The sequence below is a fragment of the Lactuca saligna genome, chromosome 1 (genome assembly GCF_052625555.1).
Source record: "Lactuca saligna cultivar CGN05327 chromosome 1, ASM5262555v1, whole genome shotgun sequence".
Classification (NCBI taxonomy): domain Eukaryota; kingdom Viridiplantae; phylum Streptophyta; class Magnoliopsida; order Asterales; family Asteraceae; genus Lactuca; species Lactuca saligna.
Window position 1 is genome coordinate 59876812 of NC_136417.1, and position 17761 is coordinate 59894572.

At 35.9% G+C, this 17761-nt stretch overlaps 4 protein-coding genes across 4 annotated transcripts; 1 reads left to right on the plus strand and 3 right to left on the minus strand.

Annotated features, from left to right (window-relative positions):
• The first annotated feature begins 3068 nt into the window (after positions 1–3068).
• On the plus strand, positions 3069–4704 carry LOC145037275 (peroxidase N-like). Its single transcript, XM_078985902.1, has 4 exons — positions 3069–3529; positions 3644–3826; positions 3919–4084; positions 4182–4704. Exons 1-4 carry the CDS (start codon positions 3314–3316, stop codon positions 4604–4606), a joined length of 990 nt encoding a protein of 329 aa, XP_078842028.1. The 5' UTR covers positions 3069–3313; the 3' UTR covers positions 4607–4704.
• LOC145037256 (formate--tetrahydrofolate ligase-like) lies at positions 4683–7916 on the minus strand. Its single transcript, XM_078985882.1, has 5 exons — positions 7596–7916; positions 7087–7236; positions 5797–6972; positions 5132–5278; positions 4683–5053 (listed from the first exon to the last, which is right to left on the minus strand). The coding sequence occupies exons 1-5, from the start codon at positions 7743–7745 to the stop codon at positions 4778–4780; spliced, it is 1899 nt and encodes a 632-aa protein (XP_078842008.1). The 5' UTR covers positions 7746–7916; the 3' UTR covers positions 4683–4777.
• Positions 7917–8961: 1045 nt separating this feature from the next.
• On the minus strand, positions 8962–11151 carry LOC145006936 (uncharacterized). The gene has a single exon (XM_078965953.1). It carries the CDS (start codon positions 11149–11151, stop codon positions 8962–8964), a length of 2190 nt encoding a protein of 729 aa, XP_078822079.1.
• A 5396-nt stretch (positions 11152–16547) lies between these two features.
• On the minus strand, positions 16548–17051 carry LOC144998615 (uncharacterized). The gene has a single exon (XM_078958357.1). It carries the CDS (start codon positions 16971–16973, stop codon positions 16692–16694), a length of 282 nt encoding a protein of 93 aa, XP_078814483.1. The 5' UTR covers positions 16974–17051; the 3' UTR covers positions 16548–16691.
• Between the last annotated feature and the right edge of the window lie 710 nt (positions 17052–17761).

Below are 17761 nucleotides of genomic sequence, written 5' to 3' on the forward strand. Positions count from 1 at the left end.
CGCCACGTAGTACAGTTTTTAGGTTAAAGAGATCTAGTTGTACGTACTTTTCGATTCATGTTTTCTTATTAGAGTAGCGACTTGTTTAGTAAATACTGAGCGTAAGTCCAAGCACACACGGGTTAGTGGAGCTGACCGGTTTGACTTGTTGACTTTATTTGACTTTGAATTGACCAGAATATGACGGTTGTCACAAGATCTGAGCTTAGGAGCTCTTGGAATCGGAGAAAACAACCTAATGTATTAAGTTGTTGAAACCCGGGCGAACACGGCGTGGTGGCAAGCCAACACGACGTATGACCGAGATTTTTCCTGACTGATTAGATGTTGGAGGAACACGCCGTGGTTAAGAGGCAACACGGCATGTTTGGTCAACATGGACTGTTGAATTTGACTTTGACTAGAAGTTTGATTAGGGTTGACTATGGGATATTTTGGGCCATGTTTGGGACTTTTGGATTGTAGGTTTAGGCCTTAGTCTTGGGCCAAGCTAGATAAAGGGTAAAATGGTCTTTTTACCCTAAGTATGGATTAAAAGATATAGATTTGACTCCAATTATTAATTGGGTGTTATTTAATATTGATAGGTTGGGGGATTGTCGGACCAGCTGTCAGGGATTATCAATGTGATTCAGCAGTACGAGGTGAATCTCCTCACTATACTATGGTTTGAAGGCACCAATGTCGACCCTATCTGTTTACGTATTATAGGAAGACCAGGGGGAGACCTTGGTATTTGTATGAAAGACCAGTAAGTGGCACCTGGCAAATTTGTATGCAAGGCCAGAGTTTGGACTCTGGAAATTTAGTAGATAAGTAGTTGCAGATTGTATGCTAGTTGTCTTTGTGATGCTGCATGGAAGACCAGGACCACCTGGAACTTGTCTGTAAGACCAGGGTTTTGGTCCCCGGCCTGGCAAGGAAGACCATGATACGGCTCGCGGAATAATAGCAAAACTATGATTGGCACATAACACCTCCTATTGAATGTTGGATATTTATGATATGTATGACTCGTAGGTATGTATGGTATGCGATATTTAAGAAACTTACTAAGCTTTGTGCTTACAGTTGTTAGGTACTTCCGGTTCGAAAGGGAATGCCCCGGCATTATCGAAGCGTATACACTCATATTTTCCGCAACCTTGAGATTTTGGGATTGTACTCTGATAACTGTTTTTAATATGAAATACCTTTAAGTGTTTTAGTAATGATAAATGAGTGTTTTAGTTGTTTTAAAAATGAAAAAAAAAAAAATACCGTAATATTTTTGAATTCCATTAATGGTAAACTTCGTTATTTGAAAATGAATTATGAATGATATTTTTTTTATGAACTATTGTTTCTTTTTGTATATGTCTTTGCATGTATTTATTTTATTTATGTTGCAAATTAGAGAAAATTGAAAACTTAGTGCCAATATTAGAAAAGATTGCAATCTTAGTATCAAAATCGCAAAAGATTGAAATCATAATGTCTTTTGCATCATTTTTTTTTTTTGCTTCCGATACGCCAACAGTGCAACCGACTTGAAGTCAACTGATCAATTTATCAGAATTGCAACAAATTGAAAACATAGAAACTTATTTGTAACAAAAAAAAAACAAGGTGTCAAAATAAAAAAATATATATATATAAAAAAAAAGTGAAAAGTTAGTGATTATTATGTTATTTACCCTACTGGTTATGTAGGAGGCTATCAGGATCTTTTGTCTTTAAAACTATTGGTTTTGGCTTTAATGTGTACTTATGGACCTAGATATGTATGGAGATGTGGTTGATAAAAATTTTAAGGGCTAAATCCAATGAATAACAACTTAATTTCATTCATTTGTATATTATGTCATTATACTTTTGATTTTTTTAATCATATTTTAAAATATATCTAATTTTGTCGTTGTACTTCCACTTTCATTTGTAATTTTAAGGGCTAAATCCACTGAATAGCAATGTAATTTCATTCATTTGTATATTATACCATTATGCTTTTGATTTTTTATCATATTTTAAAACACATCTAATTGTGACATTGTAGTATTGACTTCCACTTTTCTTACTAGGACATTAAAAGTCTATATAATTATATTTGTAAAAATTGATATGATCAAAGTTTGGTTCCTATGCGTGTGAAAAAAAAAAAGCAGTGAAATCTTACAAAGTGAAAAGAAAGAGATTTTGGAGTGAGATTCAATTGTAATAGTAAAAACTGAAGTATACAAATGTTGATCAAAACATCACTTTTTTATAAATTTTCTTCAAGTTTTCATTTGTGGGATTTTGGAGTTGAGTGTAAAGCTCGTTGTGGAACATCTTTTGTACTTATCTACTAAGATTTAGGAACGTAATTTAGCAGTATATGCGATGGTTAAAATTTGAAGACTTAGGTAATGTTTGTTTTTTAAAATGTAAATGCAAGTAGTCTATTTCTATTTCAAACATCTACTAGAAAAAGATGTGGAACAAAAGTCTACTGTCTACAAAAACACATCGTTTCTCTCCCATTTAGACAACAATTTCAAAACACATTTAAAATTTTTAAAAATCACAACATGAATCCATAAATAACTAGTTTGAAAAGAAGCAACTACATGCAAAAGGGCATCATTCTTTTAACATATTACTTCCAATCAACTTCCTCTTACAAAACAATTACAAGACTCACCTAACTATAATTGCTACAATTACACAATAACCCACTATCTAATCACACTATTTAGTGCAACAAGCATAAGTACCTTGTTCTTGTTTCACGCAATGAATGTACTCTATTTATGTTTGTGGTCTTTTAAAAACCAAACAGTAATGTTTGTCTTCCAGAAGAGGAAAAGACAATTTTCTTAAAAATCAAACAACACCTTAGACATGCATTTTAATTGGACAATCTATTGTTAACATACCACTAAATTGTGTGGATAAGTGAGGCCACAGGTAAGCACCACATAACTTCATATTAATTCGCCAAAACAAGAAGAGAAATAGAAAAACATAACTACATCTTCGTTATCCCCATTTAAAATAACAAAAGTGGTAGCTATGTAAAATAACCATGATGCAACAACACAAAGCTTACTACCGACTAATTAACCTCATTGGCTCAACCACAGTTATCCAACATTTCAGTCAATATTAAATTCCCTAAACCATTAAGTTTATACCAATCCTATGCTTAGTGCACCTTACATAATCTGTTATATTAATATAGTTTTACACTCCTAATAGCATATAAAACCATAACTTCTTAAGGGTTAAGCCATAATCACTAAGATTTACCTTCAATATAGAAGTAAAAAACAGATTCTTGAAAGTTAAAACAATGAAGAACTTAAACTGCAATAGTGGTTTTGTATGGCTTATGACCATGTCAATCTTGTTTCTAATTGCAAGATCTCAGTTAACTGAGGATTTCTACTCAACTTCATGCCCTAATCTTCGCAACATTGTACTTAAACAAGTGCTAAATGCAATCAAGACTGAAACAAGAATGGCTGCTTCTTTGCTTCGGCTTCATTTCCATGATTGCTTTGTAAATGTGAGTTCTTTTAATATAACATAAACATCTGAGTTGTTTCATATTATTCTTTTCACTAGCTATAGTGAAAGCCAAGCATTTAAAAACCTATCTTATAAAGAACTCTACTTTCAGGGTTGTGATGCATCAATTTTATTGGATGGAAATGATGGGGAGAAGTTTGCCTTCCCTAACATCAATTCTGCTAGGGGATTTGAGGTGGTTGATGCTATTAAAACAGCTGTAGAAAGCTCATGCAGTGGAGTAGTTTCATGTGCTGACATTCTAGCCATAGCAGCACAAGATTCAGTTCTCTTGGTAAGTAGGCCCATGATTATCAATGGCGATTAACCCTAACCCTATGTAAAATGAATTTTTCAAACAAAATAGCTGTGAAATACGAATTGCAGAGTGGAGGGCCATCGTGGAAAGTCTTACTAGGAAGAAGAGATGGACTTGTGGCGAATCAGTCCGGAGCTAATACTAACCTCCCTGGCCCCACTGAATCCGTTGCTAATATCACCGCCAAGTTTCTCGCCGTTGGCCTCAACCTTACAGATGTTGTATCCCTATCAGGTGCGATTTTTCATCACAAACAAGATCCAAAAAGGTTTACTTCATTAATCTACTTAGGAATTGATGAATTCACTTACTTGGATTTAAACTCTGCAAGGTGCGCATACGATTGGATCGGCGAGGTGTGCTGTGTTCAGCAATAGGTTATTCAACTTCTCTGGAACAAACGGTCCTGATGAGACGCTATTAGATCAGGCTATGGTATCAGACCTTCAAGCTCAATGTCCGGCGAACGGAGACGGGAACAAGACGACAGCTCTCGATCGGAATTCCGTTGACTTGTTCGACAACCATTACTTTCAAAACTTGGTGAACGGAAAGGGACTTCTTGAATCTGATCAATTTCTATACTCGAGTGATGAAGCTGTGTCGACTACACGAACCCTAGTTGAAATCTACAGCAATGACTCGCGGATTTTCGTTAACGATTTCGTTAGATCGATGATTAAGATGGGGAATACGAACCCCCTCACGGGGGAGAGTGGAGAAATTCGAAAAAATTGCAGGGTTGTGAATTCGTAGGCGGGTAATATTGTGGATTTGGTGCGAATATTATGTACATAAATAAGAAGAATGTAATAAAAGATAAGTCGAAGGGTTTTGCAACAAATCCAGAAACATTCAGGGACTGTTTTTGCCATTATTTGTTTCTTTTTCAGTTAATTAGGCATTTAACTAACACATACACAAATTTCAAGAAAGCCCTTTTACTTTTCCATTAGTAACATCGAGATCAATGTCATAAAAGCAAGGTCGAGTAGGAAGCCCAGGCATCGTGCTCATACTCCCCACCAAAGGATAAATAAATCCAGCCCCAATACTCGCCCTCACATCCCTAATTGGCAACACAAATCCACTTGGTGCGCCTTTGGCTGCTGGATTATCGGAAAATGAGTACTGAGTTTTCGCCATGCAGATTGGAAGTGCCGCGAACCCTTGTTTGCTATACATTTTGATCTTTTTCTCGGCCTACAAGAAAAACCACAAGTGAATTTACACGTTTGCCCCTCATGGTCAAACACAAATGAAATGTATCGAATTAATTACCTGCTCGGAGTATTCGACGCCACTGGCACCGTATGATCTTGCTATCGCTTCTATCTTGTCCTTGATGCTTGCGTCCAAAGGGTACAAGAATTTGAAAGGCTCAGTTGCATTTTCGCAGGCCTTTTGAACCACAACGCCAAGGTCAATCTGGTAAAATCACATGACGAAATTACAATGATGCGTATTTGTGTTTGTTACATCGGGTTGGATAATCTTTTTAGGGTTATTTTCGACGACAATGATGAGAAGGGCATTCATGTCTTTTGCACAAATGAGATATCAAGAACGAGTGTCCACCCCACCTTATTACATCTTTTCGGTAAGACAAAAAATTACAAATTTGTCTCAACGACAACGGTCACAGTCTCAACAATGCACACCGAACACAGTACAATGCCGGTCATATCTTGTTACATAGGACATGACATAATGGGTTGTACTATGTTTGGCATGCATTGGGTGACTCTGATGCCAATGGAACAAAATTGCAATTTTTTGTTTCGTCCAAAAAGATGGAACTAGGTGGGGAAAAGACCCGTTCTTGATATTTCGTCAATGCAAAAGATGCAAATACCCATTCTCGTTATTATCATCCAAAATAGTCCTAGAAAGTTTGTCTAGTCAGTAGGTATACAATGGAGATACAAGATAGGAGTCGGACTAACCGCTCCTTTTCCACCATGTGCAAAATGAGAACAAACAACAGCCTCATAAGCACCCGCCGCCAACGCCGCTGCCCTCACTGCCGCTATTTCCGCATCCGTATCACTCGAAAACCTATTCACCGCCACAACGACATTCACCCCATAACCTTTCACAATCTCCACATGTCTCGCCAGGTTGGCACAACCGGCTTCCACAAGACCGACATTCTCACTAACATAAGCCCGATCAAGCGGTTTCCCGGCGGCAACAGCCGGTCCACCTCCATGCATCTTAAGAGCTCGAACAGTCGCCACAATAACAACACATTGAGGTCTCAAACCACTATACCTACACTTTATATTCATAAACTTTTCAACCCCTATATCACATCCAAACCCTGCTTCCGTAACCACGAACCCACCGGGCCCCACCAACTTCAACGCAATCTTATCCGCCACAATCGACGAGTTCCCGTGAGCTATGTTAGCAAATGGGCCCGCATGAACAAACACCGGGGTCCCTTCAAGAGTTTGCATTAACGTCGGATTTATCGCATCTTTCATTAATACCGATAACGCCCCTCCAAGGCCAAGATCATCCGCACTCACGGGCTCACCAGATTTACTATTCCCAATCACCATTCTCCCGAGGCGGGCCCGCATGTCGGATAGAGAATTGGTTAGGGCTAAAACCGCCATTATCTCACTAGAAACCGAAATATCAAACCCCGTTTCTCTCACCATCCCTCTCTCATCCACCCCTTGTCCGACTGTAATTTTCCTTAAAAACCGGTCATTTACGTCCGTAACCCTACGCCATGTAATCGTGTCCGGGTCAACATCGAGTCTCACAAATCGTTTGACTTCTTCGGGTGTAAGATCTTCCGGAAGCTTCTTGTGTATACCGAGTTTTTTTAAGCGCGTATACATGACATCATTGAAGATTCGGTTACCTTGTTTGTTTGGTGGACATAAGCGGTTGAAAAGGGCGGAATCGGATTGTGTTGACTCGTGAAACATTCGGGTGTCAATGGCGGCGGCTAAGAGGTTGTTTGCAGCGGTGATGGCATGGATGTCGCCAGTTAAATGGAGGTTAAATTCGTCCATTGGGATCACCTGGCTGTAACCACCGCCAGCTGCACCGCCTTTGATGCCAAATGTTGGCCCTTGTGATGGTTGTCTTAGGGTGGTCACCACCTACACCTCCGGTGACAATCAAGAATGATAAGTGTTTCTTTTCTAAAATACATTTCAATAACAATAAGATTAAGGGAAAATAGCAGGAAATAACTAAAAGTTAAAAAGTGACACCTTTTTATCAAGAAACGCCCCCAAAGCTTGACAGAGGCCAACAGTAGTGGTGGATTTGCCTTCTCCAAGAGGAGTTGGTGTTATTCCTCCGACAACGACATAGAACCCATCTTTTTGTCCTTTGAGTTCGTCAATCACAGGCAACAAAACCTAACATTTTCATTAAAACAAAATCATAGCATCATTAACGCTTCAGTTCTGGCCAATTTCAGATGCAAAATTGATACGATTATCAAGCAAATGAAGGAATTTGTAATGTGAATCTATCGGTGAAATTGAAGGTTGCAGTGGTTGTGGTTGATTAACTTAAAACCCATGACCAATGTCCAATTGATTCAGTGATTAAATAAACATCCACATTAGATTTGAAGCAGACTAAACCCTAGTTATCGCAATTGAATGGGGTAAACCATGAATCAATTCACTTCGATATCCAAATATTGAGTTAGAGTGCATTACTAGAGAGATTGGGGCACCTTGAAATCAAACACAAACACGAAAACACATACCTTGGCCTTGTATTTTCCATAGAGATCGTAATGATTTGGATTGAGGTTGAGCTTTCTGGCAATGGCGGATATGTGTTGAGGTTGAATCGAATTTGCGATGTCTATGTCTGTTGGAACAGGGGATACAACTTGCAATGTCATTGCATTCATCTCTGCTTTTTGGGGGGAATTTTACCCACAACTATCTTGAAAGGTTTCGAGGGTTAATCCTTAATTTGGGTTTCAGAATTTGAACATGAACAAAGGGTTGCGTACAGAGCATGCAGCTGCGGCACTTTTCTAAACCGATAACTCACAGCGGTGACGGTGTGACACTTGTAATCCTGCATAGCAAAGTGCAACATGTGGTAGAAAAAGAATGGATTTTAAAAATAACCATGAACTATATATTTTTATACTTTTTGGTCCTTCAACTATTACTTAATCTGCAGCTTTAATCTCTTATTTCTTTTATTTTCACTTTGATAGTCCAAATTTAAGGGATGTTAACAAAAATACAATATGATAATTGAGTATTAAAGTAAATGGCCTAATTTTTGGGATTCACATAGAGAACCACCCTGTGAAGAATGGTTCCATTTTGGATTTTGAATGTATATAATTTCCAAGTTTATCTCATTTGCGTCGAACACTTACCAAAAAATTATCTCTAGTTCTTACCAAAAATATATATATATATTATTATTGGGTATTCAAATAAATAACACTTTTTTATGCCATTGTATTAAAATCTACTTCGATTTTGTTAAGTTTCTTTAAAAAATTGTTAGGTGCTAGTTGTTGTCTACTATTTCTGAGCCCAAAATATAATATTTCAAAAAACATGTTATTGTTATTTCGAAATGATCAGATTCTAAATTTCCAAAATGTATCTGTCATAAGAGGAATATGAAATATAAGGTGTGAAATATCATATCCCAAAACTCTTTATCACATATCTTACATGTCTAAGTGACATTCTCAAACCAAAATTATGTTGGTCTTAAATACTAGTGCAATATTTCGGACATTATAATCATTTTGATAACTACCAAAAAATTATATTACTATATTAAATGATCAATAATCATGTTTTTTGTGAATATCCTTAAATAAATCTTTTATGAATGTATTCTATATAAACGAAATTAATGACATTATGTTGAATCTCATCACATATAGAGGCATTCTGTTTTCATTCAACCAAAGTTTATTAAAAGTACCAACCTTAAAAAAATATACAGTACACAATGGATGGTATCCACCACTATCACTCATCTACACATACAAATACCTAAAGTAAACTCCTTAAATCCTAATATAAAACAATGTAATTTTACATTATTCTCAATATAACAAAATTTCAACTATTTCATCTACAAACCTACTACATAATAGTTACTACCAATGATTGATTAGAACTTAAAGAAGCCGGTAATTGAATCCTTTTTGAAGGAGAACAACAATTGTGTATGTGACTCTTGGGTAATGCATGCCACTTATCAACATATGCCATGGATTCAAAATCTAAGTTAGGAACTTGGCGCTTTTTAAGGATCTTAAGTATCTTTTTGGACTTACCAAGAACCCGTGTTGTAGTCCGGATACTCTCTTCCCTTTTCTCTATTGCATCATCATGACACTTCATAGCTATGACACGTGGTAAGTTGGTAAAGCAAGCGGATAACATATCTGCAATCATACTTGATATAAACTCAAAAATTCCCTCATCATTTGGCCAATTTTCTTGCGTATTGCAGTGAAGTAGTATTGTTTGGCTGATTCTATACATGGAATTTGCAGCAATGAACTTGCGAAGTGAATGATCCAAAATTCCATTTTTTCTTCTCATGAACTCTATCACAATTTTTATTGCTTCATCACCCAACCACTGAAGAATATCCTTTGATGTTCTTCCTTCACGAGCCTTCTTTTGAAGATCAGTTTGTAGCCACCTAGAGTACACCTCAACATCTGTCCACATTCGTCTAGCTGCTTTTCTTGCTTTTACCAAGTCACTATTCACATTGAGGCTTTCTTCTACATGCATTACAAATTGTAGCCCTTCTCTCATACTGGAAAGTAACTCTTTGACATGGATGCTTGCAATGTTAGGAAGGGAAATGGAAATGGCTGTTAATGTTACTACAACTAGGCTCCAACAATTCTTGGTTTCTTCTTGATGTGAAGATGGAACTTGATCACTATCGAATTCTAAAACTCCATGGAATCCTGTAGATTTCTTGAGAAGTTTGATTAGATTACTTGGCTCTTTCTCTTCAGACTCATGAAGAAGTCGAGTCATGGAGTTGAGGGCATTTCTTAATATTCTCTTTGAAAGCTTCGTTTCCGCTTCAACTTGTAGGACATAACGCGTATATTCTTGATCCAAATCTGATATCACATTGCCATTAGTATCCACATTTGGTTCTTGTTTAAAACTTTTCAACAATGACTTGCAGAAGATTATTAAGATAAGAAAAGATCTGGGAAGGAGACATATTGTGTTGCATATAATCACAACTGTTATCTGAATCCCTATGCAAAAGTTCAAAATCATGTTTTTGATGCTATGGAAAGCTTTTTTGCAATGGCGCCCTGGAATATGTGAGCGAACATGGCAGCGTTTCCAATGTTGAAGCCTTTGGATCCAATGCTTCTCGACTCTAAACACGTTTAGATGATTCTTGATCCATTTCTTGGAGAGATTGAAATCAATGGTGGAAGACAAACATCTAAAAATCGGTGCTATACTACCTACTATTGTCCCGATTGATTGTATAGTAACAATTACATTGATTGACCACTTATAATCTGATCTTCCATAATGCAAATTTGACGTATCACCAAACAGGCTTATCAAAAAGTAAAATGAAATGCAAACAAGAACTGAGCATATAACTCCTAAAGCAGAAGAAACAGATGAACACGCAACTACAAATTGAGGGTTACCAGTTTCTGCCATCATCCAATGTTTATTAACATAACATTTGAGTCTCTTATAAGAAAAGTTCATGTTCATGTTCGTGTTCATGTCTTGATGATTTGAAGCCAACCTATGCAACTCCTTGTACTTATGTTGTAAAATTCTTCTAGATGCTGAAACTGTCAAAGCTACTGAAAATGGCCATGGAAGTGAAAATATCATTATAATAATCAGTATTGGGATTGTCAAAGGCGTCGTAGTACTGATTTGGATCCAAACATTTACAGTAATGGTGACGATGAGGATACCCAAGGCTACGATGTTCATCAGAAGTTCTTTATCGTTCATAAGCCCTAAAGAAGGGAGAAAGTTGGCTAACATGGCGACTAAGAAAACGACGCTGAGAAATTTTGATGTCGTATCAAGACCTTGAGACACGTCGGTGGTTAGATCCACTGGTAGCTTCATTGCGATTGCTATGAGTGTGATGGAAACAGCGTTGATGGTGAAAAATCTGCATGGAAACCAGAGCTTCCATTGTCGAAAACCTTGGAAAAGATCAGCTGCCATTGCAAGAGTGCACACCAGAGATGCTACGCCGACATACAATCCCACCCATGGCATGGCATCTGAAGGAGATTCCCAATCCATACCAGTAAAAAGATGAAGCTTGAGAACGAATTGATGCTTGATGTTATGAATAGGAATTTTAAGGGTAGCTGTTTACAAGTTTCGGGAATCCGTTTCCATTTAATTAAGACTTATTTCTCCACCTTTCGTTCTCAAGGGCCAATTATTGATGCAGCATAGTAAACGTATACTGTAGCTAAAGTTTGACCAAAAGAAGCGATGATTGAAATTTCTTGTTAAAAAAAGGTTAATGTTGACTAATTTTATGTCCTAAGTGGCGGCTTTTTAGCTGACATATACTTATATTGATTAAATTGCTTATTGTTTTTTTTTTATATAACATTATGTCATTCGAACGATAAAGATTGAGGACCCCTTCGATACAAGTCTTCGTATATGAAAATCTATCAATTCTATTAAATAAAAATCTGCAATTTATAATTTTATGGTTAATTTTAGCTCGATATTTTTCTTCCTTCTTAAGGTTGAGGGTTCAAGTCCTGCAATAGACATAGATGGAATAATTTAGGTGTAGTTTATTATATTTGTCGTTTCAAAAAAAAATTAGAAAATTTATTTATACTTGTCATTGTCATTCTGAGGTAATTTTCAATTTTCTTAATTAATTATTTTAATTTACAAGTTATAACAGTAATTAATATGTCATTAATTTGTTTCCTTATATTTTCAATATTTAATTTATTTCGTTCAATATAAATAATTTAAATTTGGTATTTTTTTTCAAAATTTATTGTCATTTTAGGCCAAAATAGTCTTAAGTAGGAAAAATGATAAAACTTTGTTGCTTTTCATTGATAAAAACTAAAAAAAATATGGTTAAACCACAAAATATTATCAAAATATAATTATTTCTCTCTAATTTGCTTTTCATTGGATACGATTTTTGATTTTATAGGGTTTTTTAGATCGTTCCAAGAACGTGAATGAACCAAGACCACATAGGTTTCTAGATTTTCGATTTAGAACCCCACTGATTTCTTGTATGTTTTTCATGTAGCCATATGCTAGTTTTTTTTTTTTTTTTTTTTTTTTGAATGGAGGTTGATATGATGTTGGAATGAAGTTCAATTTTTGTAGATATGAAAAACAAGTTTAAGTCATTCATAGTGTTCATAGCTTTGCCGGAAAGTTCATACATTCGCCGAAAAATTAATATTTGTGTCAGAATATTCATATATTCATCGGAAAATTCATATATTCACCAGAAAATTCTTATATTGGCCGAAAATTCAACTTGACCCACTAAACCTACAATAGCCTGTTATAATAATATTTTGTGAACATCAAAAACAAGTTCAATGGTAAATAGGTGTAAAAAAATGTGATTAAACGTGCATAAAAACGATAGTTCGTACCCCCTTAAGTCATTTTCCCGACGGATATGTGAGATGTTTATATCATGCTCTAGACAAAGTAAAAAATGTATATCATCTAATACTTGTTAATCGTTTATGATACATTACCTTATATACATTATTACTTTTTTTTTTGAACGACAATATTAGTATTTGCTTGGGATTGAACCCAAGACCTTCTAGTTAGAAACTCCTAGTTAGACACCTTGTTAGCCAAGTGGGCTAGCTCCAACTTGTATATATGTAGCACTTAGTTCCTGGTATGTAAATCTTATTTAAGTATTTTCCATTTTTAGCCTTGGACTCGGCGAGTCATAGGTCCGACTCGCCGAGTAGGGACGAGACCCGGGACACGTTTAAGTTGACGACTCGGCGAGTCCATATCTTGGACTCAGCGAGTCACCGCTGTTGGATGAAACCCTAAGTTTCAGGGGTTTGCACCCTATTTAAACCTCATATCCGCCCCATGCCAGCCCCCATTCACCCCCAGAGCTCCCAACCCTCGTTCTAAGCTTGTTCCTTGAGAGTTTGAGGCTATTGTGTGTGTTCTTGAAGGCTTTGAGGCAAGAAGGGGAAGTAGATCAAGAGGAAGGAGAGTCATCCAAGCATCATTGTGTTCTTTCAGTAGTTTCATTAAGGTATACCCCATTTTCCCCCTGTTTCTATGCATAAGGTTTCATTTAAGACATTCTTGAGCCATTCCCCAAGCTAGTATGTGCATAATGTTTCGTAATAAGTTGATTGGCCTCAAGATCTAGGCAAGATTGAGCTCCAGGAGCTCAGATCTGTTAGCTTTATGGACCCATGTGGCTTGTTCACCCTAGATCTACCCTTTTGAGGCATTTTGAACCCTAAAATCCATATTGGTGAATATCTACACGTAAAGTTGGAAACTTTACGTGTGATTCGTGTCCTAGAAGCCCAGATCTGTGAATGGTATGGACTGGAATCGAGCAAATCGGTGTAATTAATGGGTGCATGGCAACGACTCGGCGAGTCGTTCATGTGACTCGGCGAGTCTGCTCGCGAGTCACCGAATTTGTCCCCTTTTTTCGTAGTGTCGAGTGAGCAGTGAGTCACGGGGTGTGACTCAGTGAGTCGGAAGCTGAACTCATCTATGGAGGTACTCGGCGAGTCAATGCCCTGACTCGGCGAGTTCAAGGCAATCTCATTGGACTAAGAACAAACTCGACGAGTTGTTCATACAACTCGGCGAGTCTTAGCATAAGTGTTCATCGGATGAAGATGAATTCGGCGAGTAGGATGAAGGGCTTGAATGTCAGTTTAGAAGAAGAACTCATCGAGTCATAGCCTAACTCGACGAGTAGAAACAGGGACTCAGGACAATCGTCTGGATAGGGACTCGGCGAGTTTGAGAGCCAACTCGGCGAGTCGGGTCAACTGAAAGTTGACTCTGACTTTGACTTAGGGCTAGACCAGGGGTAAAATGGACATTTTACCCAAAGGTCAGTTAGCAGTGTTTGATTGAGTATGTTATGGGAATTGCAGCTGGAGGATTTCCGGAGCAGCAGCAGCAGCAGTCAGTCAGTTCCCGATCAGCTCAGCAGCTACTTTGAGGTGAGTTACCTTCCAGTAGTGGTGGGTCTAAGGCCACAATGTCGGCCCACCAGTAGGAGACGTATGACAGATGATTGTCTTTGTGATATCATCTAGGTTTGCTACTACCTGATATGTTATATGCTAGCATGATACGTTATATGTGATAGTAGTAGCGTTCGGTTGTTAGGACCGAAGGGTAGTCAGACACCCTAGAAATGTCTGACAGTATGTGATGATATGTTTGTATGTTGGCCAGTTATGTTATGCGATAGAGGTAGTAGGAGGGGGCCAGTCCCCGAGGATCGGTTGTTAGGACCGATGGGTAGTCAGCACCCTAGAATGGCTTGACATGGGTAGTCAGCACCCCAGAATGGCTTGACACGGGTAGGACGGCACCCCAGAATGGCCGTATGGGTAGGTCGGCACCCCAGAATGGCTGTACCAGGTAGTCAGGCACCCCAGAATAGCCTGGCAGTATGTATGTTATGTGTTTGTATGGTATGTGGTACGATGGGGGAACTCACTAAGCTTTGTGCTTACGTTTTACAGTTTTGGTTTCAGGTACCTCTTCTTCGAAGGGGAAGGAGCTGGCGCGGTAGCGGCACATCATGCACACACTCTGGTTTCCGCATTTACGAGATTCACTGGGATTTGTACTCTGATATTTTGATGGGTTGTATGGTTTGGCTTTTTGAATATGGTTTACGTTGTGTTATTGTGTGATCAAACAATTTTTTTAATTGTTAATGTTTTCTAAAGTAATGTTTTAAAACGAAATTTTCGGACGTGAAAATTAGGTCGTTACAATATACATTATTACTTGATAACGAGTCTTATGTATTAGGTGTAACATGATCTATTCACTTAAAGCCTTAAACCTTATGTGTTATACACAGTAGCGGCCTTGTGGTATGTGGGTGGTGCGATCGCACGAGGCTTCCTATCGTAGGGGGCTCCAACTCAAAACTTCTTTTAATATTATATTACTCAAAAAATAATAAGAAAGTAATAATAATATGTTAATTAAAGTGTATTTGGATGCTACTAAGCTTATTCATGTTATTTATAATAAAAACCATGTTTGTTAAAAATATTATCAATATCAATTACAAATTAAACATCAATACACAGAAATTTACACTATGACATTAAAGCTCAAAAACCAAACTCAAAATTTAGAATTGTATTTGGATTTTAGGGTCAAATTAAGTATATATATATATATATATATATATATATATATATATATATATATATATATATATATATATATATATATATATATATATATATATATAATCTAATAAAGTGGAACATAGAGAATGTGTTATTGTGTTACATTGAATGAAGTTGATAAGATTGTAAGCACAATCTAACGATGAACATAGAGAATAGGTAGCTATAATATGAAACTATATATATATAATCTAATAACCGGGAGCATGAGTTTAATTGAGAACTTTTCAAATTGTTTTTGGGTTATAGCTTTTTATTTAGGAATTGATATAGTGTTTGTTGAGAGAAATAATATAATAATTTAAGAAAATACTTTTTGATAAGAGTAACGTTGATTCATCGAAACTAGTACATGAATGTTCAGGTGAAGAATCATTCAAGATACCTTATTTTTTGTACATAATTGATCAAACTATTGGTTCGTTGAAACGAGCGTTTAAGCAATTGAAGCGGTATGAAGATTTTTTTTTTTCTTATTAACAACAGAAAAGTTGAAATGTATTAGTATTAAGGAACTAAAGGTAAGTTGCAAAAATAATAAAAAATGTTACAAAATAGTCATATCTCATTTGATGGTGATGATTTACTAGAATTGTTACAAACAATTACCAATTTAATATAATATAGCTAATTCATACTAAATTTCTTAAAAATGATATATATATATATATATATATATATATATATATATATATATATATATATATATATATATATATATATATATATATATATTGTCTAACATACACAATATTATTGATTGTTCTTATTACAATTCAATCAGAGAAAAAAAAAACTTTTTAAAAGTAAAAGTTTTCCAGTCTTATTTGCACCTTTTATGATTCAAGAAAGATTAAATTTTTTGGTTTTGATTTTGATTGAGAATGAGTTTCTTGAAAATATTGATCATGAAAGTATAACAAATGAATTTGCTTCCAAAAATTCGAATAGGTCGATGTTTAGAAAATGATACAACGACAGTGTATTTTTATTTGAAAAGTTATCCGTAAAGGTTTCAGATAATTCATAATGAATGAAGATCCATATATAATGTTCGGGTGGGGAATTTATACGATGTTGGTTATCAACTTTTTGATTTAAATTTATTAGTAAAAAAATTACTTAATAATATTTTATAAACTTTTTATGGTGCCTCGATTTATTTTTTTGCATGGAACCTCCAAAATATGAGGGCGGGTCTGGTTATACAAATCACTATTTTGACATCTGAACACAATTTGATCATAGTTTGAAACTTTGCATAAATTTATATTAACATCATCCAAAATCTAATGAATTTATTTTCATTAGAAATAAACATCCATAAAACAATTAAAGAATTAATTAAAATAATTGAATACACCCACACCCACTAACAGCATCCAAAATCTAATCAAATTTATTAAAATCATCCTCCGACGAGGAGAACGGAAACCCCCTTCTCGATGACGACGGAGACGCCTCGCCTCCGGCAGGCATATCAGCTATGGCAGCAAACATCCGGCGAATACTAACAGATCGTGCAGGTTTGAAGCTAAACGATCTCACCATCTTCGTCTTCGAGAACACATCAGACGAATTCGAAAGGATTAAATAAATCAGAGCTTGAACAATCACGAAAAGCGTACCCTTCATCAACACATCTTCGAACGAAAACTCCATCATTGCCATGTATGAACAAATTTTCCGATAAGATTAATGTAAGTTGTTGTAAATTTGTAATAGAAGCGAAAGTAAGTAAGAGGCTTGAATGCATGCAAGGTATTTATAGAGAGGGGAGAAGCCATCGTTGACGTCGCGTATGGAGGAAGAAGAAGGAGAAGGTTGTTTGAGTTGACTGGAAACGTTCTTTAGTTTGAAAAAGGGAAACCGCAAGGATGGTGATAACAAAGAGCATTTATATTTCATATTAAATAAAACACCAACTTGACAACTGAAAATTTTATACAAAGAATACAATAATACTAAACTGTTTGAAATAATATATATAGGTTTTAATTTAAAAAATATATTTGCAAATATACAAGTATTTGATTTATGCAGAAATCAAAACTAAATTAGACATGTTTTAAACATGTCATGCTTGTGCGACAACAACAACGAAACGAAAGACTTTAGACATTCTATTAAAACATACAACGAAAAATGACTATGTCGCATATAAGATCTTAGACCTTTAAACGAGATAAACCAAAACTAAAGGAAGAATTCGTTGAAGTGAACAACAAAAGAGATGAGTATAAAAAATCGTATGTAATCGGCACGTTAAATATTATATTTATTGGTTGTTTAATTTATCCCATGACTATTCCCACTTGAGTTCTAGATTGTGTTGTGGATTAGGTTTGGGTCGTTATCATTTATACATTCCACATTTTATTTGATTATAACTTTATTTGTTTTTGTGTGTGATGTGAGTCATTTTCAACATGGAGAATGAGACTTATATACCATTAATT

Coding starts and splice junctions, on each gene's coding strand:
- LOC145037275 (XM_078985902.1), top strand. CDS start 3,314: ATGAAGAACTTAAACTGCAATAGTGGTTTTGTATGGCTTATGACCATG. Junction 3,530..3,643: donor TCCATGATTGCTTTGTAAAT/GTGAGTTCTTTT, acceptor CTCTACTTTCAG/GGTTGTGATGCATCAATTTT. Junction 4,085..4,181: donor AGATGTTGTATCCCTATCAG/GTGCGATTTTTC, acceptor AAACTCTGCAAG/GTGCGCATACGATTGGATCG.
- LOC145037256 (XM_078985882.1), bottom strand. CDS start 7,745: ATGAATGCAATGACATTGCAAGTTGTATCCCCTGTTCCAACAGACATA. Junction 7,237..7,595: donor ATGGAAAATACAAGGCCAAG/GTATGTGTTTTC, acceptor TGAAAATGTTAG/GTTTTGTTGCCTGTGATTGA. Junction 6,973..7,086: donor GGGCGTTTCTTGATAAAAAG/GTGTCACTTTTT, acceptor CCGGAGGTGTAG/GTGGTGACCACCCTAAGACA.
- LOC145006936 (XM_078965953.1), bottom strand. CDS start 11,151: ATGGATTGGGAATCTCCTTCAGATGCCATGCCATGGGTGGGATTGTAT.
- LOC144998615 (XM_078958357.1), bottom strand. CDS start 16,973: ATGGCAATGATGGAGTTTTCGTTCGAAGATGTGTTGATGAAGGGTACG.